This window comes from Tachyglossus aculeatus, chromosome 18 (assembly GCF_015852505.1).
Source record: "Tachyglossus aculeatus isolate mTacAcu1 chromosome 18, mTacAcu1.pri, whole genome shotgun sequence".
NCBI lineage: Eukaryota > Metazoa > Chordata > Mammalia > Monotremata > Tachyglossidae > Tachyglossus > Tachyglossus aculeatus.
This window is the reverse complement of record NC_052083.1, coordinates 37,206,429-37,234,145: the sequence shown is the minus strand read 5'-3', so window position 1 is coordinate 37,234,145 and position 27,717 is coordinate 37,206,429. Positions and strand designations below refer to the sequence as shown.

Here is a 27,717-nt window from a genome sequence, read left to right as displayed (position 1 = left end):
CAGGGGGCATGCCCACCGTGGCACCTCTGGACCAGAAGTGCATTACGGGCTGGGAACGTGTCTGCTAATTCCGTTGTATTGTCCCCTCCCAAGCGCTTAGTAAGCGATCGATAAATACCACCGATGGACAGCCCTGGGCTCAGGCCTAGTGAGAGACGCCGGCAGTTGGGGGGGAAAACCCCACGCTTCACCTGCATCCGGGCCTGGGATTGGTGAGACCACCATTCCTGGTGCTCGGGGGGAAGCAGCAACGACCTGTGGAGTCACTTGGGGGGCGAGTCAAAGAAGCGGTGGTGTTCCCGGGGCCGTGTACCCCTCCGGCGCCGGCATTGGGGGCCCTGGGCGGCGGGCCCCTTCCGTAAGGCGTGGCACTTCCAGGCCTCGGCGATCTGCTCCACCTGGCCGGAGGAATCGTCTGCTGGAAACCCTCCAACCGAGAGCCACCGCCATCCCCTTCGCCGCTGGAGACCGCGGGGCAGCGGGCGGCAGGGAGCGGAAAGAAGGAACGTGGGGGCTGAGGGATGGAGGGGCCGGTTGTGTTCCGGGAAGAGCTCACCGGGATGAGTTGGTCTTTCTGGTTCTTTTCCTCCAGCGAGCTCAGCTCCCGCGGGGACAAGAGGGCCAGGCGCAGCTCCCCGACGGCCGGCCGCGCCACCTCGCCCACGGGCCGCTCCAAGACCGCCTGGAAAAATCATAATAATAATAATAATAATAATAATAATAATAATAATGATGGCATTTGTTAAGCACTGTTATCGACAAGTAGGGTGCAAAATAGGTTAATCGGTGTAAATCGGCCGCAGGGTTCTTGTACCCGGGGTGGTGGCGCAGACTGTGAGCCCACTGTTGGGTAGGGACCATCTCTATGTGTTGCCAACTTATACTTTCCAAGCGCCTAGTACAGTGCTGTGCACGCAGTAAGCGCTCAATAAATACGATTGATTGATTGATTGATTGGTTAATAATGATTGATTCATTCATTCAGTCGTATTTATTGAGCGCTTACTGTGTGCAGAGCACTGGACCAAGCGCTTGGGAAGCCCACGTTGGCAACATGTAGAGACGGTCCCTACCCAACAGTGGGCTCACAGTCTAGAACAAATGATGGTATTTGTTAAGCACTTACTATGAGCAAAGCACTGTTCTAAGCGTTAGGGAGGTTACCAGGTTGTCCCAGGTGGGCTCACAGTTTTAATCCCCATTTTATAGAAGAGCCCGGGCTCTTTCCACTGAGCAACGCTGCTTCTCGGATCCTGACCCTTGGCAGGATTCCCATCCCCTTCTCTCCCCCCGGCCGGGTACCCCGGAGCCCGGGCCGCCCCCGCCGCCACTCACGGAGCTGACGTGGGCCCAGCGGCCGGTGGCCGCGATGAGCTCGGCTTCGTCCACGTCCAGCCGGTCGCTGTGCAGGACGGGCAGCAGCGCCGGGGCCGACAGCTCGTGGAAGGCCCGGGTGCCCAGCACGTCCTGCGGGGGTGACACCAGGGCGCTTGGACGGGGGCGGCGGGGTGTTGAAGGCGGGGACAACCGAGGGGGACGGATACCTGGGTGTGATTTTCGATGAAACCGACGCAGCGCTCCTGCAGTACTGGCAGCCCGAAGGTCACGGCTACCTGCTGGGAGAAGGCTGAGACTCGCGGGGGCTGGGATACTTGGGGTCTCGGGTGGGCTTCAAGGCTGTCCATCCCCTCGCCCCCTCCTACCTCACCTCCCTTCTGTCCTTGTCCAGCCCAGCCCGCACCCTCCGCTCCTCTGCCGCTAATCTCCTCACCGTGCCTCGTTCTCGCCTGTCCCGCCATCGACCCCCGGGCCTGGAATGCCCCCAATCCCTCTGCCCATCCACCAAGCTAGCTCTCTTCGTCCCCTCAAGGCCCTACTGAGAGCTCACCTCCTCCAGGAGGCCTTCCCACACTGAGCCCCTTCCTTCCTCTCCCCCTCGTCCCCCTCTCCATCCCCCCATCTTACCTCCTTCCCTTCCCCACTGCACCTGTATATATGTATATATGTTTGTACGTATTTATTACTCTATTTATTTATTTATTTTACTTGTACATATCTATTCTATTTATTTTATTTTGTTAGTATGTTTGGCTTTGTTCTCTGTCTCCCCCTTTTAGACTGTGAGCCCACTGTTGGGTAGGGACTGTCTCTATATGTTGCCAACTTGGACTTCCCAAGTGCTCTGCACACAGTAAGCGCTCAATAAATACGATTGATGATGATGATGAAGGGGAGGGCTGGCAGAGGAGCGTACCCGGGTCTTCCCTGCAGGAGTAGAAACAATCTCCCTCTGCATCTCTCCCTCAGGAACACCAGTCCCCGCTCCCCACTGCAGTAGGCCCTGGAGAAGGACGGGAGATGGGTGGGATGCCCCCAGACTTGGGGGGGCAGGGGTGGAGAAGAAAGTCCCCGGGACGGCAGAGCCAGGCCTGGTGGGCCCCGGGGGACTCCTGGCATCACAGCTGTCCTCCTCCGCAACAACAATTCATTTGTCATAACAGGAAGCTGTGGCAAACACCTCCCTCAGCGTCCTTTAACAATAATAATGATAATAATGGCATCTGTTAAGCGCTTACTATGTGCAAAGCACTTTAGCCCTGGGGTCTCTGTGGCTCTCACTCCCGCCGGGGGAGGTGGGGTGGGGGGCGAGGGGCCGGGATTGTGCCCACCTAAGGCCCACTAGACTGTGAGCCCACTGTTGGGTAGGGACCGTCTCTATGTGTTGCCAACTTGTACTTCCCAAGCGCTTAGTACAGTGCTCTGCACACAGTAAGCGCTCAATAAATACGATTGATTGATCGATTGATTAATAATGATTCATTCCCCCTTTTAGACTGTGAGCCCACTGTTGGGTAGGGACTGTTTCTATATGTTGCCAATTTGTACGTCCCAAGCGCTTAGTACAGTGCTCTGCACATAGTGAGCGCTCAATACATACAATTGATGACGATTCATTCATTCAATCATATGTATTAGCGCTTACTGTGTGCAGAGCACTGTACTAAGCATTTGGGAAGTACAAGTTGGCAACATATAGAGACCGCCCCTACCCAACAGTGGGCTCACAATCTAGAACAAATGTTGGTATTTGTTAAGCGCTTACTATGAGCAAAGCACTGCTCTAAGCGTTAGGGAGGTTACAAGGTTGTCCCAGGTGGGCTCACAGCTTTAATCCCCATTTTATAGAAGAGGTAGCTGAGGCCCAGAGAAGTGAAGTGATTTCCCTAAAGTCACACAGCTGACAGTTGGCGGAGCCGGGATTTGAACCCATGACCTCTGATTCCAAAGCCCGGGTTCTTCCCACTGAGCCACGCTGCTTCACTAACGCATGCCCAGGAAGTCCAAATCCTGGAGGCGGCCTGGCCTGGGACTAGGTGCTTAGAACAGTGCTTGGCACATAGTAAGCGCTTAACAAATACCATCATTATTATTATAACCTGATTACCTTGTATCTACCCCAGTGCTTAGAACAGTGCTTGGTACATAGTAAGCGCTTAACAAATACCAACATTATTATAGAGTAAGCGGGAAGGTGGGCCTGTCTGACTCTGGGGGTCCCGGGGGGGCCGTGTCCTGGCTCACCCCACCACAGTCCCTCCAACTCCCTTCTCTGTCCCCCTGATCTGCTCTTTTATTCAGCAGAGGCAGCGTGGCTCAGTGGAAAGAGCCCGGGCTTTGGAGCCAGAGGTCATGGGTTCAAATCCCGGCTCCGCCAACTGTCAGCTGGGTGACTTTGGGCAAGTCACTTCACTTCTCTGGGCCTCAGTTCCCTCATCCGTAAAATGGGGATTAAAACTGTGAGCCCCCCCGTGGGACAACCTGCTCACCTTGTAATCTCCCCAGTGCTTAGAACAGTGCTTGGCACATAGTAAGCACTTAACAAATACCATCATTATTACTATAACCTGATTACCTTGTATCTAGAACCGTGCTTGGTACATAGTAAGCGCTTAACTTCTCTGTGCCTCAGTTACCTCATCTGTAAAATGGGGATTAAAACTGTGAGCCCCCCCGTGGGACAATCTGATCAAATTGTAACCTCCTCAGCGCTTAAAACAGTGCTTTGCACATAGTAAGCACTTAACAAATACCATCATTATTATTATAACCTGATTACCTTGTACCTACCCCAGTGCTTAGAACAGTGCTTGGCACATAGTAAGCGCTTAACTTCTCTGTGCCTCAGTTCCCTCATCCGTAAAATGAGGATTAAAACTGTGACACCCCCCCCCGTGGGACAACCTGATCACCTTGTAACCTCCCCAGCACTTAGAACAGTGCTTGGCACATAGTAAGCGCTTAAAACAAATACCATCATTATTATTATAACCTGATTACCTTGTACCTACCCCAGTGCTTAGAACAGTGCTTGGCACATAGTAAGCGCTTAACTTCTCTGTGCCTCAGTTCCCTCATCCCTAAAATGAGGATTAAAACTGTGAGCCCCCCCCCGTGGGACAACCTGATCACCTTGTAACCTCCCCAGCACTTAGAACGGTGCTTTGCACAGAGTAAGCGCTTAACAAATACCATCATTATTATTATAACCTGATTACCTTGTATCTCCCCCAGTGCTTAGAACAGTGCTTGGCACATAGTAAAGCGCTTAACAAATACCAACATTATTATAGAGTAAGCATTTAACATATACCATCATTATTATTATTACTACTACTAATCATCATTATTACTATACATTATTATGTATAATATTGTATATACTGTGAGCCCCCCGTGGGACAACCTGATCACCTTGTAACCTCCCCAGCACTTAGAACAGTGCTTTGCACATAGTAAGCGCTTAACAAATACCATCATTATTATTATAACCTGATTACCTTGTATCTCCCCCAGTGCTTAGAACAGTGCTTGGCACATAGTAAAGCGCTTAACAAATACCAACATTATTATAGAGTAAGCATTTAACATATACCATCATTATTATTATTACTACTACTAATCATCATTATTACTATACATTATTATGTATAATGTTGTATATACTGTGAGCCCCCCGTGGGACAACCTGATCACCTTGTAACCTCCCCAGCGCTTAGAACAGTGCTTTGCACATAGTAAGCGCTTAATAAATGCCACCATTATTATTATTATACTATATACAATGTATGTAGTACAGTATTACATATAGTGTGTATAGTATTATTATTACTAGACGGTATTAGTGTAACCATTGTCATTATTATTATTATTATTATTATTATAATACACAACTCACACACAAAGACACAACTAAGGCACCCCCCCTCGCTCCCACAGCCCCCAGAAACACCTGCTCACCCACACAAACACACCCCACCCCAGAATCCCATGCAATGAGCACCAACTGGCAGATTCACAGCACACACGTGTCCGTGTGCACACACAAACACACAACTCAATGGATTCAACCCTCACATAGAATTTCTTCCATCAGCCAAGCACTCTTAGGGAAAGCAAAGCCCCATCCCATCATCATCATCATCATCATCAATCGTATTTATTGAGCGCTTCCTATGTGCAGAGCACTGTACTAAGCGCTTGGGAAGTACAAATTGGCAACATATAGAGACAGTCCCTACCCAACAGTGGACTTACAGTCTAAAAGGGGGAGACAGAGAACAAAACCAAACATACTAACAAAATAAAATAAATAGAAAAGATATGTACAAGTAAAATAAATAAATAAATAGAGTAATAAATATGTACAAACATATATACATATATACAGGTGCTGTGGGGAAGGGAAGGAGGTAAGATGGGGGGCATGGAGAGGGGGACGAGGGGGAGAGGAAGGAAGGGGCTCAGTGTGGGAAGGCCTCCTGGAGGAGGTGAGCTCTCAGTAGGGCCTTGAAGGGAGGAAGAGAGCTAAGTACTTTGAGGACAGTCCGGGAGTGGAAAAAGATCCTATTGAATAGTTCTTGGGGACCTTGGGGGGCGCGGGAGTTGGGGCGATCTGCGGCCGCTTCTTGTTGGGAAGAGAAACCGGGGCTAGACGGGGGTTAAGCCTTCATTTCTTCATTCATTCTACTGTATTTATTGAGCACTTACTGTGTGCAGAGCACTGTGCTAAGCGCTTGGGAGAGGACAAGATAATGACAAAGACACACTCCCTGCCCACAACAAGCTTACAGCCTAGAGGGAGTTAAGCCAGATAGGCTGAGGGTCCCCGGGGGCCCAGAATAAGCGGGCGCGTGAAGATTTTGGGGGAAAATTGGTTTTTCCATTGCCACTGTGGGGGGCCGGCCCTGCTAAGATGGCGTGCGCACACCCAAATGCCTCCCCCTATCCCTACACACTCACTCTCCAACACCACGACTCTGACCTCTAGACTGTAAGCTCATTGTGGGCAAGGAATGTGTCTGTTTGATTGTCGTATTGTAATCTCCCCGCCCCGACCCTGCAGTCCCCATTTGCGCGCGTCGCATAGTACGTCACCTGTACGTACACACACACACACAAAATCAGTTTTTGCGGTGGGGCTAGGGGTTGGGTTAGTGTTTAGTTTCCATGAGGGTGGTCAGAGGCTCTCTGACACTTATCTGGGAGCGCGGCCGGGGTCAGTCGCCTCGCCCGGGACCCCAGAAGTGTCGACGGCTAAGGTCAGGCAGACACCACAAAAAACAACAGTCAGTGTGTCACAAACAGGAAGCGGCGGCCAAGACCGCACGGCTCCCGCAGTCTATTTTTAGGCGCTGGGGTCTCACCCGGGGTTAAATATAGCCGGGGCCCCGGGTTCAAAGCCGCCCGTGAGACCGAACGCATCCCTTCGTTCGAAAGGGACCCGCTGTCTTGCACAGTCGCATGGGGGCTAGAGTTGTGGGCCTTTTGTGGTCCCTGATTGTCAGGGGGTAGGGGCTCCTGAGTCGTTCTGGAGGTCGTGGTGACGGTCTGGGCTCTCACCCGGCCCCCGCCGCACGCCTGCCAGGAAAAATGGGTACAGGCTGTCCTCGCGGAACGGAATCTCTCCACCGCTCCGGCAGCCGCACAAACACACGTGCGCCCGCGTGGCCGAGAAACCCAGATACACAAACCTGCTGCTGGAGTTACAGGGAAGTGACACCTAGCTTTCACAGGAACTCGTACCCGCTCCTTTCGTGCCACACGCAGACGGGGTTCTGGGGTCTCCCTCTCCCCAGGCCCTCGGCCCGCGCCATCCCCAGGCCAGGGAGGAGCTGGTGGGGCGGGCACAGAGGTGCACTCTCACCTGAAGGGCGTCGCAGACCAGCTCCACGTCCAGAGACTCGGCCACGAAGTCGACGCACAGCTGGAGGCAGAGGGGGGGTGTGAGCCACGGGGTGCCCCTTCTCCTACCCTCCGAACTACCGGCGGCGGGAATGGGGGGCTGGGAGTCCCCCGCCTAGACCTCCACCGACCCCTGACCACCGCCTTGGACCCTGGCGTGGCCGGGGGCCCGAAGGTGGAGCGACCGGGATGGCGGCAAGCCACAGGGGGAGAAGGAGAGATGCTGGGACTCCTGGGCACAGTCCTGTGCTGCAGCATTTGGGCTCTTTGAGGGCGAGAGCAAGGGCTTATCATCATCAGTCGTATTTATTGAGCGCCTACTGTGTGCAGAGCACTGTACTAAGCGCTTGGGAAGTACAAGTTGGCAACACATAGAGACAGTCCCTACCCAACAGTGGGCTCACAGTCTAAAAGAAACTCGCCTCGCCACCTCTGCTAGCTGCAACCTTGGCTTGCTTTTTTCCCTGGACTGTCATCCCCCAGAGCCTGTCCCACCTGCCATTCCCTGTCCCTTCACAGACGGCGACCCGGGGGCTCAGGGGATCCCAAAATGGTCCCCGCTTTCCCCCGTGGGGCTTCTGCCGTCCCCGTGCCCCGTACTGGACACGGATACGCATGCCCACGCTTATTGCCTGGGCTTCGGTGGTCAGGAAGCCTGGTCACCCCCTCAGCCACTAACCCCCCGCTAGCTGGTAGTGAGGGGGGAAGAGTCGGGGGGAGGAAGAGGAGGCCAATACTGCCCATGTGGAAGTCACCATTCATTCAATCGTATTTATTGAGCGCTTACTGTGTGCTGAGCACTGGACTAAGCGCTTGGGAAGTACCCAGGATACCCCCCTTGCCCACAGGGCAGGGAGGAGAGAGCCCAAGAGGCAAGTAAGACAGCATTCCCAGCGGGCAGGAAAAGAAGCAAAGAGAGAGGTGGGAATGGGCCTTTGGCTAACTAGTCTAAGGAAACGCTCTTAGTACAGTGCGCTGCACACAGTAAGTGCTTAATAAATAATAATAATAATAATGGTATTTGGTACATGCTTACTATGTGCGAAGCACTGTTCTTAGCTAACTTGTCTAAGGAAACACTCTTAGTACAGTGCGCTGCACACAGTAAGTGCTTAATAAATAATAATAATAATGGTATTTGGTACGTGCTTACTATGTGCCAAGCACTGTTCTTAGCTAACTTGTCTAAGGAAACACTGGTAGTACAGTGCGCTGCACACAGTAAGTGCTTAATAAATAATAATAATAATGGTATTTGGTACGTGCTTACTATGCGCCAAGCACTGTTCTTAGCTAACGTCTAAGGAAACACTTGTAGTACAGTGCGCTGCACACAGTAAGTGCTTAATAAATAATAATAATAATAATGGCATTTGGTATGTGCTTACTATTGCCAAGCACTGTTCTTAGCTAACTCATCTGAGACACTTGTAGTACAGTGCACTGCACACAGTAAGTGCTTAATAAATAATAATAATAATGGTATTTGGTACGTGCTTACTATGCGCCAAGCACTGTTCTTAGCTAACTTGTCTAAGGAAACACTCTTAGTACAGTACACTGCACACAGTAAGTGCTTAATAAATAATAATAATAATAATGGTATTTGGTACTTGCTTTCTATGTGCCAAGCACTGTTCTTAGCTAACTTGTCTAAGGAAACACTCTTAGTACAGTGCACTGCACACAGTAAGTGCTTAATAAATAATAATAATAATAATGGTATTTGGTACATGCTTACTATGTGCCAAGCACTGTTCTTAGCTAACTCGTCTAAGGAAACACTCGTAGTACAGTGCGCTGCACACAGTAAGTGCTTAATAAATAATAATAATAATAATAATAATAATAATAATGGTATTTGGTACGTGCTTACTATGTGCCAAGCACTGATCTAAGCACCGGGGTAGATACAAGGTAATCAGGTTGTCCTGCATGGGGCTCACAATCTTAATCCCCATTTTACAGATGAGGTAACTGAGGCCCAGAGAAGTGCAGTGACTTTTCCAAGGTCACCCAGCTGACAAGTGGCAGTGCTGGGATCAGAACCCAGGTCCTTCTGGCTCCCAAACCTGGGATCTAACGAACTGTGAGCCCCTTCTTTCACCTCGAGGCAAACCCGGTTGGGAAGGAGAGTGGGAAAAAGCCATGAGTCCCCTCTGACACCTCAAGGCAAACCCGGAGGCGGGGAAGAAGGGGAGGAAGGAAAGGCTGGAGCTGAGGAAGGGGGGAAAATCCCTCTGAATTCTGTGAAATCTGGTCCTTTTGCAGTTGGAATATGAAGGTGGCAGCATCCTGGGGTCAGTACAACCCTGAGGGCCAGGACCAGGGCCCCCCTGGGCAAACCCCAGGGAAAGGAGAAGGGGGCACATCTTTAGTTTGAGTCCTGCTGGATTCAGCGGAGGGAGGGAGGGAGGGAGAGAAAGAGGAAGCCAGGGAGGGAGGGAAGGAAGCAGAACAGACGAGAGGAAGGAAGGAAAGAAAGAGGAAGGAAGGAAGAAACACCCCCATGCCCTCAGACCTCATGGAAAGAGGACACGCTCCCTCCACCTCCTGTTGCTCTCTAAACAAAACCCAGGATAATAATAATAATAATAATGATGACATTTATTAAGCACTTACTATGTGCAAAGCACTGTTCTAAGCACCGGGAGGTTACAAGGTGATCAGGTTGTCCCACGAGGAGCTCACAGTCTTAATCCCCATTTTACAGATGAGGTAACTGAGGTGCAGAGAAGTGAAGTCACTTGCCCAAAGTCACCCAGCTGACAAGTGGCGGAGCCGGAATTTGAACCCATGCCCTCTGGCTCCAAAGCCCGTGCTCTTTCCACTGAGCCAAATAATAATAATAATAATAATTTTGGTGTTTGTTAAGCACTTGCTATGTGGAAAGCACTGTTCTAAGCGCTGGGGGGATACAAGGTGATCTGGTTGTCCCATATGGGGCTCACAGTCTCAATTCCCATTTTACAGATGAGGGAACTGAGGCACAGAGAAGTGAAGTGACTTGCCCAGAGTCACACAGCTGACAATTGGCAGAGCAGGGATTTGAACCTATGACCTCTGACTCCAAAGCCCGGGCTCTTTCCACTGAGCCATGCTGGGCTCCAGGGAGCCCCTTTCCCAGGGAATTCCCACCACTAATCCCTCTCCCAGACCCTCCCCATCCACTCCCTGGAAAAGCTATCAGGGCTCTCCCATGGGACTTGCGGTGCTCAAGGCTGGGGGCTCCCCGTGGGAAGCTGGGCTGAGTTCAGGGGGAGGATGGTGGGGGGGAGGAAGGGGGCTTGGAGGAGGGTCAGAAGGGAAGCAGAGGCAGAGGCAACAAAGATGATGGAGCAGGAGAAGGGGAAATGGATGGGGCAGGAGGGAAGGGATGGGGAGACTAGACTGTATGAGCTGGGATAAAAGGGAGGAGGAGGGACTGCTCCAATCCGCCCTGGCTTCGCTGAACCCCTGGGAAATTCCGGGGTCAGCGACGGGGGGAAGAGAGGATGCAGGTTTGGGTCGGTCACTGGTTCCACCTCTCCTCAGGGTCCAGGCCCCAGTGCTCTGCACACAGTAAGCACTCAGTAAATACGACTGAATGCTGCTCCGGCTCCCTGGGGGTCCTCTGAACCCTGAGGTGGGGATGTGGTGGACCCCTCTGCCTCCCTGTCCCCCATCCCACCTCATCTACTACTGAAGTTTCGGGTAAGTCGGATGGGAGCGGGGGAGAGGAGCCCAGCTCTGCGCCCGGGCTCTGACACCCCTGCCCAGGTGCCACCCGGCAGAAGTCATGGCTCTGACTTGGTGGGCAACAGTGAAGGCTCCTGTGGTCACCCACGCCCGCCTGGTCAGCTGGCACCTTCCAGATGCTCCCTGGGAGTGACGTGGGCTGGAGGGCTGGGCTCTGGACGCTGCCCAGAGCTAACCGAGAGCCCCTAATAATAATAATAATAATGATAATAATAATAATAATAATAATAATAACAATGGCATTTGTTAAGCACTTACTATGTGCCAAGCACTGCCCTATCCAAGGTCTGCTCCCAGACACGCTCCCACCGGGCCCTGGGTGGGCAGGGGGAACCAGGGACAAGCTCTGACTTGTTCCCTGCTCAGCAGGCTGGAGCCCAGCCCAGGAGGAAGCCTCAGAGTCACTCTTCTCCTTCCCTTCCCCACCATCCCCCTCGCCTCTCATTCATTCATTCATTCATTTAATCGTATTTATTGAGCGCTTACTGTGTGCAGAGCACTGTACTAAGCGCTTGGGAAGTACAGCACAACACACACCCACATGCACACAAGGCCTTGAATAGCAATCCAGGTGTACAGTCTCCCCCCCACCCCCCCCACCGCTTCCCTAAATAGGGAGGATGGTCAGGCCCAGCATTTCCTGCTCATTCATTCAATCGTATTTATTGAGCGCTTACTAGAGCACTGGACTAAGCGCTTGGGAAGTCCAAGTTGGCAACATCTAGAGACGGTCCCTACCGGACAGCGGGCTCACAGTCTAGAAGGGGGAGGCAGCCGACAAAACAAAACATATTAACAAAATAAAATAAATAGAATAAATTTGTATAAGTAAAATAAATAGAGTAATAAATAGGTACAAACATATATACATATATACAGGTGCTGTGGGGAGGGGAAGGAGGTAAGGCGGGGGGATGGAGAGGGGGAGGTGCTGCTCCTCCCAGCACTGTTGACAACACCAAGGCCTGCTAGAAAATGTCGCGTGGGTCAGTGGAAAGAGCCCGGGCTTGAGAGTCAGAGGTCATGGGTTCAAATCCCAGCTCCGCCAACTGTCAGCTGTGTGATTTTGGGCAAGTCACTTCACTTCTCTGGGCCTCAGTGACCTCATCTGGAAAATGGGGATTAAGACTGTGAGCCCCCCCGGGGAGGGCAACCTGATCACCTTGTAACCTCCCCAGCGCTTGGAACAGTGCTTTGCACATAGTAAGAGCTTAATAAATGCCATCGTTATTATTATAATTGTCAGCTGGGTGACCTGGGGCAAGTCGCTTCACTTCTCTGGGCCTCAGTGACCTCATCTGGAAAATGGGGATTGAGACCGTGAGCCCCCCGGGGGACAACCTGACCACCTTGTAACCTCCCCAGCGCTTAGAACAGTGATTGCACATAGTAAGCGCTCAATAAATGCCATTATAAAAAAAATGTAGTCTCCCTGGACCATTCACTTTGTATTCCCCCCAGCGCTTAGAAAGGTGCTTTGCACATAGTAAGCGCTTAACAAATACCATTATTATTATTAGTAGTAGTAGTAGTAGTACCATGCATCCTTCGGGAGCCCTCCAGCCGGGCTCCCCGCAACCATGGAGCGTAGTTCTTCGGGGTTCACAATTCCCGAGCTCTGCCCTGCACCCCGTATGTGGGCGCTGCCCAGCCCTGGGGGTGCCAAGCCAAAGCTGGTCTGTTCCCTTTGGCCATAGGCTTGGGCAATCCTAGACCCAGGCCGGTCTCTGCCTTGGCCTCCCCCCCAGCTGGCCCCCAACAAGCTGTTTGGCAAGCGGTGATTCATGAGCCCGCGGGCACCCCAGCTGAGGAGTAAATACCATTACCTCCGACTCAGGGAAACTGAGGCACAGCACTGGAAACGGCCTGCCCAGGCTAGAACCGGGATAAGAGGCAGGGGTCAGATCGGACAAAGACAGCCTCCCGGCCTTGCCTTGCCTTATTTATTTATTTTACTTGTACATATCTATTCTATTTATTTTATTTTGTTAGTATGTTTGGTTTTGTTCTCGGTCTCCCCCTTTTAGACTGTGAGCCCACTGTTGGGTAGGGACTGTCTCTAGATGTTTCCAACTTGTACTTCCCAAGCGCTTAGTACAGTGCTCTGCACACAGTAAGCGCTCAATAAATACGATTGATGATGATGATGATGAGACAGCTTTTGGGAGCCAGGAAAGCAGGAGCTGATGAGGGTCCCGTCTTGCTGTCCCAGCAATGACCCCCTGGGAAAATACCACCCCCCCAACCCCTCCATCTTCTAGGGGGCAGAACGGGGCACTGCCTCCCTCACTGTGGGACAATGAGGGCCATTCTCGGGCGGGGATGGGTGGCGGGGGAAGCCTGGCTCCTTCTGTTTCAGCGCCGGGGACTGTGCCCGGTGGCAAACTATCCCAAGTGCTGGGCAGAGATATGGGCAGATCTGGGGTGGGGGAACAGAGAGGTAGAGTCATAATCCACTGGAACCAGCCAGCCCACCCCCACCCCACTCCGGCTTGGCACATTCGCAGTGGCGGACCCTGACCTGGGGGCCTGGGCCTAGATGCCAGCCTGATGCCCCCTCCCCGCTGCTGGGAGCCCCAGAGAACTCCGCCCTTCCCTCCCCCTTTCTGTTATATTGTACTCTCCCAAGTGCTTAGTACAGTGCTCTGCATACAGAAGCAATCAACAAATGCCCTTGATTGATTGAAGGTGGGGAGGGGAAAGGGGAAGGTTTGGGGTTGACCTGTTTCCCAGGCCTGAAGCGGTTTGGAAGGCTGTTTATTTTTAGGCTTCCCACGGTAGCCCGGAGCTGGCTTCCCCCTTCAGTGAATGGTGGGCTCTGACAGTGGGGGAGGAAGAGGAGAGCCCCCACCTTTCCCACAACCCCACCCTGTGAACCAAGAGTGGGAGACATAGCCCTCCTACCCCCTAACCGGTGGCGGTCCCAGGGATGATGATGATGGCATTTATTAAGCGCTTACTATGTGCAATGCACTGTTCTAAGCGCTGAGGAGGTTATTAATTCATCAGGTTGTCCCACGTGGGGCTCACAGTCTTAATCCCCATTTGACAGATGAGGGAACTGAGGCTCAGAGAAGGGAAGTGACTTGCCCAAAGTCACACAGCTGACAAGTGGCGGAGCTGGGATTTGAACCCATGACCTCCGACTCCAAAGCCCGGGCTCTTTCCACTGAGCCACATTTCTTCTCAAGATGAGATGAGTCCAGCCCAAGATCCCAGCACTTAGAACAGTGCTCCAGTGCTTAGAACTTGCTTTGCACATAGTAAGTGCTTAATAAATGCCATTATTATTATTATTATCATTATTATTATTATTATTATCCCAGCCGGGACCAGACTGGCAGCAGGAGATGAGGGAAGGGAGAAAGGGCCCAGAGGATTCTGGGGCCCAGGAGGTTCTGGCTGGGACTGAGGAGGGATTACTAAGGCATGTACACACATGTGCACATGCACACCACAAATGTGCCAGGGGCGACGTGGGCGTGGCCTCTGGGGAGGGAATTCCCAGGCCCTGACGCCACCTCCCAGAAGCCTCCCAGGGATTCTGCTAAAATGGAGAGTGGGGACTGTGAACCCTAGACTGTGAGCCCACTGTTGGGTAGGGACCGTCTCTATATGTTGGCAACTTGGACTTCCCAAGCGCTTAGTCCAGTGCTCTGCACACAGTAAGCGCTCAATAAATATGATTGATTGATTGATTGACCCAGGAGGAGGAACAAGGTAGCAGCCTGTTTCCCCCGGCAACCCCCATCATCGTGTCCTCCTCATCCACACCAGTTCAGGCCTCTCCTCAGCCCCCTTCTCCAGATAGCCACCTCTGTCCCCCATCGCCTCCCCCTGCCCGCAGCCCTTTAGGGGTGGGGGCTTACCTTTGCGGGCCTCCTTATGACCCCTCACCCCTGAATCATCCCTCAGCCAGGCTGAGCACCCCAGGACCTGAGGCTCTTCCCCATTCCTGAGATCCTCCAGCCCTGAATCACTCCCTGCCTTCCATCGTGTTCTCCCAACGCTGTCCACCTGCCCCCAGCCCAGGGTTCCTGTGCCCCCACCCCTTTAGGGGCTCCGGCCCATGGCCCGGGTCCTGCTCCTCGTGGCCCCTAACTCCCTGCTCGGCCCAGCCAGGGTTCAGCCTCTCTCTCTACTCCCCACGCAGGGTGGCAGCCATCTCTGAGCTGGGATCCCTGCGAGCTGAGGGTGGGGGAAGCAGCAGGGGGTCATCAGGACCCCAGGAAAATTGGGGGAGTGGGGACGGTTCAGGGACGGCCGTGGCAACGTCTGCTATGGATGTCAGCTGCTGGCCTCCTGTCCGCGCTCCTTGAGACTGGACAGCTCAGCTCTCAGGCCTCTGGTCATAATAATAATAATAATAATGGCATTTATTAAGCACTTACTGTGTGCAAAGCACTGTTCCAAGCGCTGGGGAGAATACAAGGTGATCAGGTTGTCCCACGTGGGGCTCACAGTCTCAATCTCTATTTCACAGATGAGGTAACTGAGGCCCCGAGAAGTGAAGTGACTTGCCCAAAGTCACCCAGCTGACAAGTGGCAGAGCCGGGTTTTGAACCCATGACCTCTGACTCCAAAGCCCGGGCTCTTTCCACTGAGCCACGCTGCTTCATCAGAAACATCCCTGCTGTCTGGCTCACCCCACTGGCTCTTCAGGAATACGGTCACGTGAGCTTCCTGGGGCTGCTGACCGGGAGCACTGGGAAGACTGGGGAATCCCTGGGGAGGGGAGAAGAGCTCCCGGGAGCAGGTTGCTGGGAAGGGAGCTGGGAAGGACCACCCTCAGGTCCAGGCTGGGGCGACATGGGGGCTGCAAGTGTGGGGCAGGCGGTTAATCCAGGGAAGCTGCTCCTTTTTTCTCCCACAGTGGGCCCTACCCTTCGACAATCCCGTTTTCGCCCCCTCTACCCTCATCGTGGTGCAGGTAGTTGACCGTACCTCCCTCAATTCCTTCAGCCCGTACTCCACCGCCGACGTCAGTACTTCCAGGGCCTGGGGTGGGGACACACACACACACAATTGTGGGGTCAAGGGGCATCGAGGGGTCCCCGAGTCCTCGCTGCCCCAACACCCAGGGGAGAAGGCCCCAGCTCAGCACCCCTACAGCCAGGAAGCCTTCCCTAAATCCTGCCGGGCCACCTGGAGCTGTGTGGGAGGCACAGGTCTCTCGGCCCGGCTGGGCCCCAGCCCCTCGAGGCAGCCTCCCCCAGGGGCTGGGGAGCCCCCTCAAAAAGGGGTTGTGGGGGACAGGGCATTCTCAGTCACACCCACAGCTCCCAGCTCCTTGGCATGGTGTCTGGAGGAAAGAGGGAGGGAGGGGAGAGGAAGTGGAGGGAAAGACAGAGGGACGGAAATTGGAGAGGCCCAATCAGGACAAAATTCCTTTGGGCAGGTGGGGGCTGCAGGATTCTTCTGCTGTCACCACCCTCGGGGCCAACTGGGGCCAACCCCCCCTGTGAGGGATTTTGGGACTGGGGGTTATGGGATCCAACTGAGGTCAACTGGGGCCAACACCCCCCGTGAGGGATTTTGGGACTGGGGGTTATGGGATTGGGAGACCCAAAGATGGGAGAAGCCCACCCAGGCCTGCTAAATCGTGAGCCCCTAAGGGACAGAGACCATGTGCAACTCTCACATGTGTACTCTTTCCTTGGGCTAGTACAGTGCTCTGCACACAGTAAGCACTTAATACATACATACTATTCTTACTACTACTACTAATTATAATGAGGGCATTTATTAAGGGCTTACTATGTGCAAAGCACTGTTCTGGAGAGGTTACAAGGTGATCAGGTTGTCCCACGGCGGGCTCACAGTTTTAATCCCCATTTTACAGATGGGGTAACTAAGGCCCAGAGAAGTTAGGTGATTTGCCCAAAGTCACACAGCTGACAATTGGTGGCGCAGGGATTTGAACCCATGACCTCTGACTCCCAAGCTCGGGCTCTTTCCACCGAGCCACGCTGCTTCTCTAATAGCCCATTGTTGGGTGGGGACCGTCTCTATATGTTGCCAACTTGTACTTCCCAAGTGCTTAGTACAGTGCTCTGCACACAGTAAGCGCTCAATAAATATGATAGAATGAATAATAATTGTGGTATTTGTTAAACTCTTACTATGTGCCAGGCACTGTACTAAGCGCTGGGGTGGATACAAGCAAATCGGGTTGGACCCAGGGCCCTGTCCCACATGGGGCTCACCGTCTTAATCCCCACTTTACAGACGAGAGAACTGAGGCCCGGAGAAGTGAAGCAATTTGGCCAAGGTCACAAGCAGACACGTGACAGGGCTGGGATAAGAACCCAGGTCCTCCTGATACCCAGGCCTGTGCTCTATCCAGTAGGCCAAGCTGCTTCCCTATCCCATCTCTGGGCTCCCCAATTCCATAATCAATCAATCGATCGTATTTATTGAGCGCTTACTGTGTGCAGAGCACTGTACTAAGCGCTTGGGAAGTACAAGTTGGCAACATCTAGAGACGGTCCCTACCCAACAGTGGGCTCCCCTCCCACCTGAGATGGGACCCGATTGATCGCCTTAAGTAATCCCCACCTCGTTTGGCAGCGGGTTGAGGAGGGGGATGCAGGGGGCTGGCTGCTTAGCTCAAGCGCTTAGTACAGTGCTCTGCACACAGTAAGCGCTCAATAAATACGATTGATTGATTGATTGATTGCTGTGATTCCCGAAACATCGGTCAGGGGCCCTGCAGGAATTCCGGTCCCTCCTCTGGCCCCGGCTCCGGGGTCCGTTCCCGACGTACTCACAGTGTGGCTGTTGAGGGGGACGCTGTTGGTGTAGAGGAACTCCAGCACAGCCAGGAAGACCTCGGGCCGCACCTGGTCCAAAACCACGGGCTCCCCCCGGGGCGGCCCCCTGCCAGCTGGGGCCGGGGGCTTCTGCTCCAGCAGCCCACCGAAGAACTCACAGCGGCTGGCCAGGAGGCAGCGGTGGGCGAACACCTCCTGACGCTCCTTCCCCACCAAGAAGGTCACGTCGCTGCAGGGGAGGGGAGAAGCGGATGGGGGAATCCATCAGCCCTTGGGATCCTGGGGAACCCCGGGTCTCCCCTTCCCACGCCCCCGGAGACTGTGGGGCCTATGCTCCCTCACCAGCGGGAGCAGCTGGAATCGCCTCCCTCTGTGGTACTTTCCCACGCGTCTAGTCCACTGCGTTGCCCAATAAATCAATAAATACCACCACTTCTGCTCCCCTCTGTGGGAGGCCCAGGCCCCCACCACAGCCTGGGTAGACACACACACACTCATCCTTCCCCCTCTACCCTCCCGGAGCCCGCAAACACCACGCCAGCTCCCAGAAGCCCTTGGGAAGGGCCTCATGACAACTGTCCCGGCATGCCATCTGCCAGGGTCCCATCCAACTCAGGATGTACCGTACCTCTCTCTGGGGGGCAGAGAAGGCACAGAGGCAGCCCTCCCTACTCTCCAGGGGCGGTGAGGTAGAAGAAACCCTGGTGAGGGGCTGCTCGGCCCTCCAAAGCAGAACGGGAAGCCGGGCAGGTGGAGCGGGGGCGATGCCGCCAGCCGGACAGACCATCGTTCCCGTGAGCCTCCACCCCAAGGGGTCCCAAGGTCATCGCCTCCGTGGCCCCCTCGGAGGTCCGGGCCCTACTCCTGGCCCCGCTCACCCCTGGCCGGACAAGACCAGAGGGTTTCCAATCGGGGCTGACGAGACCCAAAATGGCAGCCCTCTGGCCTGTGGGCTTTTTGAAGTCTGCCTCCTCCCAACCCTCATTCCTCCCCTCAACCCAAAACCCCCACTCCTTCGCTCACAATGAAAACTTGGCGCCAGGAAACCCTGCAGCCTTGGGGACTGAGTCAATCTCCCCTTCCCAGGCAGGGAAAGGAGAATACGGGGGAGGGGGCTTGTCAACCGTCTGCACGCCCCCCCAAACCCCCTGCTCCCCGCCCTGGGAGAGTGGGAAAGACAACTCATCGCACCCTGAGTGTGGCAAACGGAGAGGGACAGGTGAGTCAGGTACAGGGGTTTTTCCAGGGCCGCAAAGGGGGGGTCAGAGAACCCGGACAGGGTGACAGGGGCTTGGGGGTCCTTCCTGTCAGGGACTGCTCTGGGAATGTCAGATGGAAAAGAGGAGGTGGGGAGGGCGGCCTCAGGCTCCTTTCGCTTCAGCCCACCGCCCCGCCCTCCCCTTCGCCCATCGCCCACCCCTGAGGATGGGAAAAGTCCTCCATCCTCAGTCCACTTTGGCTCCTGGGCCCCCGGCCCTGGGCGGTACCCCCCCAATGGAGCTCGGGCATCACAGGGCAGGTCCTCCAGGCTCCACCCTCCCACCCCCACCCGGGGTCGGAGGTCACCGCCTTCTCCCCCAAAACCAGCTAGCTCAGCACTTCCTGGATGAGAAAATGCCGCGGCTTCCTGAGCCCCAAACAGCCCACGCCCAACTTCTCCCCGGAAGCCCGCGCTCCCACCCCGGGGCCAACCTGGGCCAAGTTTGGTTCTGCCGGAGAGGGGCAGCTTCAGGCCCGGGGCCCCTGGCTTCCCCCTCCAGGCGTCAAAATAGCCCAGACTGCGCAGTCCAGCAACACTCCAAGACCCTGAGCTCTCCAGTTAATACTCGTAATAACTACGGTATTTATCAAGCACTTACTATGTGCCAAACGCTGTAGTAAGTACTGGGCAGATACAAGATAATCAGGTCAGACACAGTCCCTGCCCCTCATGGGATTCCTAGCCTCAGGGGGTGGGAGAACAGGTATTGAATCCCTATTTAGCAGAGGTGAGAACTGAGGTCTACAGCAGTTAAGTGACTTTTTCGTTTAATGGAATACCTTAAGGGTTTACCACAGTCCTAAGCACAGGGGTAGATACAGGAAAATCAGGTTGGAAATGGGCCTGTCCCACATAGGCCTCACAATCTTAATCTCCATTAACCGAATGAAGGAACAGAAGCCCAGAGACTAGTAATAATAGTTAATAATCACGGTATTGGTTAAGCACTTACTACGTGCCAAGCACTGTTCTAAGCCCTGGGGTAGATAATAATAGTGATAATAATAATGATGGCATTTGTTAAGCACTTACTATGTGCCAAGCACTGTTCTAAGTGCTGGGGGGGATACAAGGTAATCAGGTTGTCCCACATGAGGCTCACAGTCTTAATCCTCATTTCACAGATGAGGTACCAGAGGCACAGAGAAGTCAAGTGGCGAGGTCACACAGCACAGAAGTGGCAGAGTTAGGATTAGAACCCAAGACCCCCAAGCTCATTTTCTAGCCACTAGGCCATGAGAAGTGAGTCACCCAAGGCTCCACAGCAGGCAGGTGGCTGAGGTGGGACCCAGTTTTCTTCTGACTCCAAAGACTGGGCCCTTTCCGCTAAGCCACGTTGCTTCTCTCACTCTCTCCATCCTGTCAATGGCCCCACAGTGGAGCCCACTGAGGACTCGGGGTCGCGACAGGCTGCCAGGCCCCACTCCGTCCCTGACAAGAGTTTTTTGTGTGTGTGGAAGGAGGGAAATGATGGAGGATCTCTCTGCAGGACCCGGGAGACCCAGGGGTGCCCAAGCCCCCCTGCCACTCTGAGCACCTTCAGGGCTGGAGGTTAGGAATCATCTCCAGGCTTCGGGGAGTTGAACCCATTTGCAGGGCGGGTGAGGCTGTGGGGGAGAAGCGATGGACACCCGGGAGGGGCCGGAGGCGTGGGCTCAGACCCTCCAGGAGGGGTGAGCGGCCGTAATCATAAAAACACTGTATTTGCTCCGCGCTTTCCATGTTCCAAACAACATACTAAGCGCTGGGCTAGTTACAAAATACGCAGAATGGTGAAGAAAGTGCTGATGAGGTGTTAGAAAGTTTACTAACCGCATTTTTCCATCCCCGTTAGAAGCCAAGGCCGTTTCCTGAGCGCACACGTCTGAAACCCCGGTTGCTACAGTCAAATAAAAACAAGCCTCCTGCGAAAGCTGATGAGGGGGGAAGCCAGGTGGAGGGGGAGGGAAGGGACGGGGGTGGGGGGCACAGGGGGAGGATAGCGTCTTCTCCCCAGAAGGAATCAGTGTCAGATCATCTTCCTTACCCCACTCCCCACCCAAATCCATTCTGCCTCCCCTTTCTCTGAGCTGAGCTCCCGTCAGCCCTCCTCCTGCCGGGAAGTTCCCTTCTCCTGCAGCCTTTCCTTGGGGTTTCCTGGCCAGACCTCAATTAATCAGCAGAACTGCCCAGTGCGGAAGGACGGCCGGCTGGAGCTCCCCTGCCCGGCTCCATGTCGACCCAATTCCCTCGCCCTCGCAGCCAGGAAAGCCCCATCTCCTCCAGGAAGCCCTCCCAGAAAGCAGCTGATCTCTGGGACTCTGGACTCTCCCTGCTTCAGAGATGAATAAGGGTAAAACCCAGAACCTAGCTTGACTACGCCCCAAAGAGCAGGCCAGAAGATGGGTGAGAGTTGGCTCATCAGATATTCATCTTTCATTTTATGGGTTGAAAAACCCCTTCCTGCCCGGGCTGACTTGTCTTCTTGCGGGGGTGGGGGTCTCCTCCCCCCACTCAATAGTGGCATTCGAGTGCCTGCGGTGTGCAGGACGCTATCCTAAGACATGAAAAGGCGCAATCCCAGCCCTTGAGGAGTTTACAATCTTTGTGTGTGTGTGGTTTGGGGGTGGGGGGGTGTTGACGGGCACTGAAATAATTTAAAGACAGGGAAGAAGGAGAATGGAAAGAAAAGTATGTGGATGAGTAACTGCTTAAATAGATAAGTACGCAGTCACTTGGGTGGTTGTGAGGACATAAGTGAGGAGGCGGAATAAAAGTGCTGAGGTAGGAGTTGGGAAGATGTGACTGAGGAGAAGAGGAGGCAATCGGGGAAGGCTTCCCAGAGGGGGAGGGTGAACCAAGGCGGCTAGCACAGTCCTGGGGACAGGAGGACACAAAGACAGGACTCGGGGAGGAAGAGAGATCTGGATGACCACTGCCCTCAACATACAGGGCCCAAATCTGCCCAAGAACCACAGATGGCACGGGGGGGTGGGCTGAGGAAGGGAGGGGGGCACTGAGTTGGCCTGGCACTCTCCCAGCCGGGGCGGATCACAGACTTTTCCAAAAAGTACAACCGGGAGTAGGTGAACTGAACTGGTGCCCTGGGTTGGCTGGCTCCTTGAGAATGGGGCCAGGACACTGGGGTTCGATGGGGCATCGGGGGTGAGAAAATCGGGCTTCAGCCTGGGCCCTGTGGATGGCGGCTTGGGGTGGCTGCGGGAGCGGGAAGGGCCGAATCTCTGGGACTTTACACCCATTACGCGGGTTCTTCAAATAGAGCCATCGGTAGGAACCACCAACTTCCCCGAGAGGCTCCTCCCGGGCCCTCGCGGGGCAGGCCCGGGGTCACGGGCTCTGCCTCTCTGCTCATCCAGAAAGACAGAACAGAGAAAGGCAGATGCCTGTGACTCATCGGCTCCCCGGCGGAAGGTCGGACCCTTGAAGCCCAGACCCGGGGCCCGGGAGTTCTCCAGAAAGAATTGGGAAGATGAGGGGATGAAAGGGACACTGAGAGGTCATCCAGTCCACCCCCCAGCCTCCAAGCGAGCCGGCACCCACTGCTGTGGGGAGTGCGGCCACGGAAGTCTGAACTGGGAGGGTTCCTCTGAATAGTGTGGGGCAGGGACGGAGCGAGAGAGTGTTCCCAGCAACGTATGTACGCACACAAACACACACACGCAAACACACACGATACACAGTCTCCCTAAGATGACTCCAGACAGATGAATCTAATGCTCTTAAAGAGACCCTTCTGCATCCCTCGGACATCACCCCTACAATCAATCAGTCTCTATCAAGAGGCGCAATCCTTCCTCCTGTCTATCCTAAATCCTTCCCGCTGCAGCTCGGGATTCCCGACCTCTCCTCGGAGGGGCCAGGCAGTCCCCTTGACACGGCCCAACAGTTTCCCTGTAAGGCGGTTTCCCCGGGAGGCAGGAAGTTGGTGCGGGGCACCCTGCTCTTCGGGGAAACGGGGGCAGAAAGAAAACTAGCGTTCAGCTCTCCTGTTACGACCCGCTTTGAGGGTGGGAGTGGGGGTTGAGGGGGGACCCCTCTAGTCCTGGCCCGCGTCACGACGCCTCGGCTCCAGAAGCAGAAGCCCGGGTGAGGGGGTCTCTCAAGTGGCAGCCATCACAGGTCACTTGGGCTGCTCTGAAACAATGAATTCTTCCTGGCCAGATCTGAAGGGGGGACAGCGAGCGAGAACCCCGGGTTTGAGGGGCCTGTCTGTTAACTGGAATCATCAGCCTGGCTCATCTGGGCGCAGGAAGCCAAGAACGTGGCTGCCTCAAATGGTCCCCCTGCCCTCTGGCTCGTGTCATCCGGCCCAAAAGTGGGTCCAGCCAACCTGCCCAGAGCTGAGCTCACTTAAGGGCTGGAAAGTGTTACATAATCGGGCCTTGCATCAAGGAGACACGTGGTGAGGGGTGAGTCGCCACTGATGGGATCTGGCCTTTGAACGGCTTTGACTCAGGAGGGCTCAAACTGAAACTCCGCAATCCACCCTTTGCGACCGGCCGACAGCGGCGGCAAGTCCGATCCCTGGAATTGGAAGGCAGACTGGCGAAAGGGCACAGTTTCCGCCACACTGGCTCGCTCTTTTCTCCCCAGAGGGTCCCATATGTCCGGCATCCCCGTAGATGGCCCCAGCTGACCGCCGTCAGCGGCCCAGGACCCGGTCCCTCCAAATGCCCCTTTCCCAGCCGAACCCCGCAGCCCTCGGCAGCTGGGACCCCTCCCTTCGACCTCCCGCTTCCTCAACCCTTCCCCCACCCCTCCCCGACAGCTTTCTCAACATCTATATTTATAACCTGGCTCCCTTCCAACCGGAGCGGATGTGGGGGCGTTCAGTACACACAACGGGCCCAAGGCTCGCAACATGCGAAGGTGCCCCCGTGCCTCTTTGGATCACGAGGGCCACCCCCGTCCTTCATCTTCGTGGTTTGGGGGTATACCAGCCAGCTGGGAGACAGAAAAAGAGAGAAAGAGAGAAAGAGAGAGAACCCTTCCCACACCTCCATCTCCACATGAACCCATCACTCCTCAGATCTTAGGCCAGAAACCACCTGCCTGCCAACCTCTGGACTCAGAGTGACCCAAAGAGCAGAGCCAACCACGCTCTCCTGTGTGTTTGTTTGTGTTTTTGTGCGTCTATCTGTCTCTACCCCTCCCTCCTGCCTGAAACTCGCTCCCCCTTTACATCCGCCTGACCCCTGCCCGCCCCATCTTCAAAGCTCTACTAAAAAATCACATCCCGCTCAGGAAACCTTCCCTGACTAATCTCACCTCTCCCCACCCTTATTTTCCCTCCTTACCCCATCACCTACGTGCTTGAGTTTGTACCCGCTACGCACTTTGGTCCTCACCCCACCCCCACGGCAGCATTTACGTACCTAGGCTTGCTTCCCCTACCTATAATTTATTTTAATTTCTGTCAGCTAAACTTCAAGATCCTTGAGGGCAGGGAGTGTATCTCCTAACTCTACTGTCTTCTCCCAAGCGCTCAGTATTGTGTTCTGCACCCAGGGAGCACTCAGTAAATACCACTGATTGCCTGATTGTGTGCTGCTTTCCTCCCACTTACCCCAGGGATAGCGGGTGGGGCGGGCCAAGGATGGGCTGAGTTCCTTTCTGACAAGCCTCTGAAAGAAATAAATTATCACCTCCCTGGGTGGGGGAAAACCAGCCCCCAGCATCAGCTGGCCTTGGAAAAATAGGGAGTCCCCTCCCCAACTAACCAACCAGTCACTAGTCTGAACGAAGGCCTTAAACCTTCAGGAGAAGCAGCGTGGCTCAGTGGATAGAGCACAGGCTTTGGAGTCGGAGGTCATGGGTTCAAATCCCGGCTCCGCCAATTTTCGGCTGTGTGACTTTGGGCAGGTAACGTAACTTCTCTGAGCCTCGGTTACCTCATCTGTGAAATGGGGATTAAGACTGTGAGCCCCCTGTGGGACAACCTGATCACCTTGTAACCTCCCCAGCGCTTAGAACGGTGTTTTGCATTCATTCATTCAATCATATTTATTGAGCGCTTACTGTGTGCAGAGCACTGGACTAAGCGCTTGGAAAGTACAAGTTGGCAACATATACAGACGGTCCCTACCCAACAGTGGACTCACAGTCTAGAAGGGGGAGACAAAGAACAAAACAAAACGTATTAACAAAATAAAATAAATAGAATAAATATGTACAAATGAAATAGAGTAATAAATACATACAAACATATATACATATATGCAGGTGCTGTGGGGAGGGGAAGGAGGTAAGGAGGGAGTAAGCGTTTAATAAATGCCATCACTATTATTAAACTTGTTTCTAGTGCCCTGGGAAAAGCTGCCAGCCACTTGAACACAGGGACCCGGTCGAAACCTCATTCACTGTACTTCTTTCCCAAAATCTACTTCAGTGCTTTACACTTACTAAGTGCTTAATAAATGCTATTATAGTGTACTCTCCCAAGCGCTTAGCACAATGTTCTGCACACGGTAAGCGCTCAATAAATACGATCGAAGGTGAGGGCCCAGTTGGATATCGGGCTTGGCCCAGGCCCACCTCAGGAAGGGGTTTGGAGATTCCTCCCCCTCAAGGAGAAACTGGTGGCAGAAATCCCTCACCCACGGTGTCCCCTTCGGCTGGCACCAAAGGGCACTCAAGAGAAGAGCCAGAGCCCCAAGCTTGCCAACATAAAGAAGCCCCCAGCCCTGGCTTTCGGCCTGTTGCCCCCCGCAAGGCGGAGCACACGGATATGGCTACCATCCAGGGCTACCGGCAGGAAAGGCCCATTTAATAATAATAATTACGGTCTTTTTTAAGCGCTTAACTGTGCGCCAGGCACTGTACTAAGCGCTGGGGTGGATGTTAGCAAATCGGGTTGGACACAGTCCCTGTCCCACTCTCAGCCCCCATTTTCCACATGAGGTAACTGAGATCCAGAGAAGAGAAGTGACTCGCCCAGGGTCACCCAGCAGACAAGCGTCCGAGCTGGGATGTCTCCAGACTGCCATCGGCCTTGGGCTGCTGCCGCCTCAGCCCAGGCCCTCTCTGTGCCCCTGACCGGGCACCGCTGCCCTTCCTCTAAGTGCTTGGCACATAGTAAGCGCTTCACAAATAACATTATTATTATTACTATCCCTCATGACGCGAGCAATGCAGGGCCAGGGCCTCCCCACGATCCCAGCCGGCTCCCAGGCCTTCCTCCTCCTCCGCCCCTCGACCCTGAGGCCCGACTTCCGGTCTTCCATCCTCCCCTCAGCCCCTGTCCTCCTCGCCCGGCCCCTCAGGCCTGGCCTCCTGGCCTCTCACCTGAAGCGCGGGCTGTTGAGGAGGCCACGAAGGGCGGCCGAGAAGGTGGCGGGGTCCCCGCGAAGGGTCAGGCCGGGGGCCGGGGCGGCCATGGCTGAGGGAAGAGTGGGAGAGGAGGCCCGAGGAGGGGAGCCAGGCCAGGAGCGGCGGGGCGTGCAACCCACGTCGCCATGGAAACACGCCGGGCCTAGGGCCAGCAGCCTGAGGCGGCCGCCCGCCCGCCCACCGACAGGCCGCCCCAAAAATTGGGGGCCGGACAGGCCAGGAATAGGGATTGTCTTTCATTCAGTCGTATATACTGAGCCCTTACTGTGCGCAGAGTGCTGGACTAAGCGCTTGGAAAGTACAATTCGGCAACAGATAAAGTCCCTACCCAACAACGGGTAACAATACGTTGCCAACTTGTACTTCCCAAGCGCTTAGTACAGTACTCTGCACACAGTAAGCGCTCAAAAAATACAACTGAATGGAATGAACGGGCTCATAGTCTAGAAGGGGGGAGACAGACAACAAAACAAAACGGGTGGACAGACATCAACAGCATCAAAATAGATAAAATAGAATTTCTTTGTGGCCGAATTGTACTTTCCAAGTGTCTAAGACAGTGCTCTGCAGACAGTAAGCGCTCAATGAATACGATTGAATGAATGCATGAGAGTACAATAAATAAGAGTGAATGAATAAATGAATGAATGAATGAGAGCTAACCGGGTGGGCTGCTTTTTTCCCCCATTGAGTTTGGCAGAGGTTGGGGGGCATCTGTCCCCCCCGAGGGCAGCCCCCTTCCCACCTGGACAGGGATTGTCTCTCTCTGTTGCCAATTTGTACTTTCTAAGCGCTTAGTACATGATGATGACGATGGTATTTGTTCAGCACTTACTGTGTGCCTCACACTATTCTAAGCGCTGGGGTAGATACGAGGTAATCAGGTTGTCCCCCGTGGGGCTCACAGTCTTAATCCCCATTTTACAGATGAGGTAGCTGCGGCACAGAGAAGTCAAGTGACCTGCCCAAAGTCACACAGCTGACAAGTGGCGGAGTCGGGATCAGAACCCACGACCTTGGACTCCAAAGTCCGTGCTCTTTCCACTAAGCCCTGCTGCTTCTCCCCACAGTATGTGCTCAATAAATACGACTGAATGAACTGCTTAGTGCAGTTTTAACCCCAAGAGCCCCTAAATATGAGAAGACCTAAATACCAGGGCTCTTTTTGACTGCCTGTTTATTTCGATTAATAATGTGTATATATCTATAATTCTATATTTATAATATTGATGCCCGTTTACTTGTTTTGCTGTCCGTCTCCCCCCCTTCTAGACTTCCGCTGTGGGCAGGGACTGTCTCTACTTGTTCCTGAATTGTACTTCGTACAGTGCTCTGCCCACAGTCAGCGCTCAATAAATACGTCTGAATGAATTG

General features: G+C 54.1%; 1 protein-coding gene across 1 annotated transcript; it reads right to left on the bottom strand.

The window, feature by feature from the left end:
• Nucleotides 1-185: 185 nt before the first annotated feature.
• BTBD19 (BTB domain containing 19) lies at nt 186-26,390 on the bottom strand. The gene is made up of 8 exons (XM_038760377.1): nt 26,299-26,390; nt 17,751-17,982; nt 15,925-15,978; nt 7,205-7,264; nt 1,545-1,613; nt 1,336-1,467; nt 557-682; nt 186-398 (listed from the first exon to the last, which is right to left on the bottom strand). The coding sequence occupies exons 1-8, from the start codon at nt 26,388-26,390 to the stop codon at nt 264-266; spliced, it is 900 nt and encodes a 299-aa protein (XP_038616305.1). The 3' UTR covers nt 186-263.
• Between the last annotated feature and the right edge of the window lie 1,327 nt (nt 26,391-27,717).

Coding starts and splice junctions, on each gene's coding strand:
- BTBD19 (XM_038760377.1), bottom strand. CDS start 26,390: ATGGCCGCCCCGGCCCCCGGCCTGACCCTTCGCGGGGACCCCGCCACC. Junction 1,468..1,544: donor TCATCGAAAATCACACCCAG/GTATCCGTCCCC, acceptor TCACCCCCGCAG/GACGTGCTGGGCACCCGGGC. Junction 683..1,335: donor GCTGGGCCCACGTCAGCTCC/GTGAGTGGCGGC, acceptor TGATTTTTCCAG/GCGGTCTTGGAGCGGCCCGT.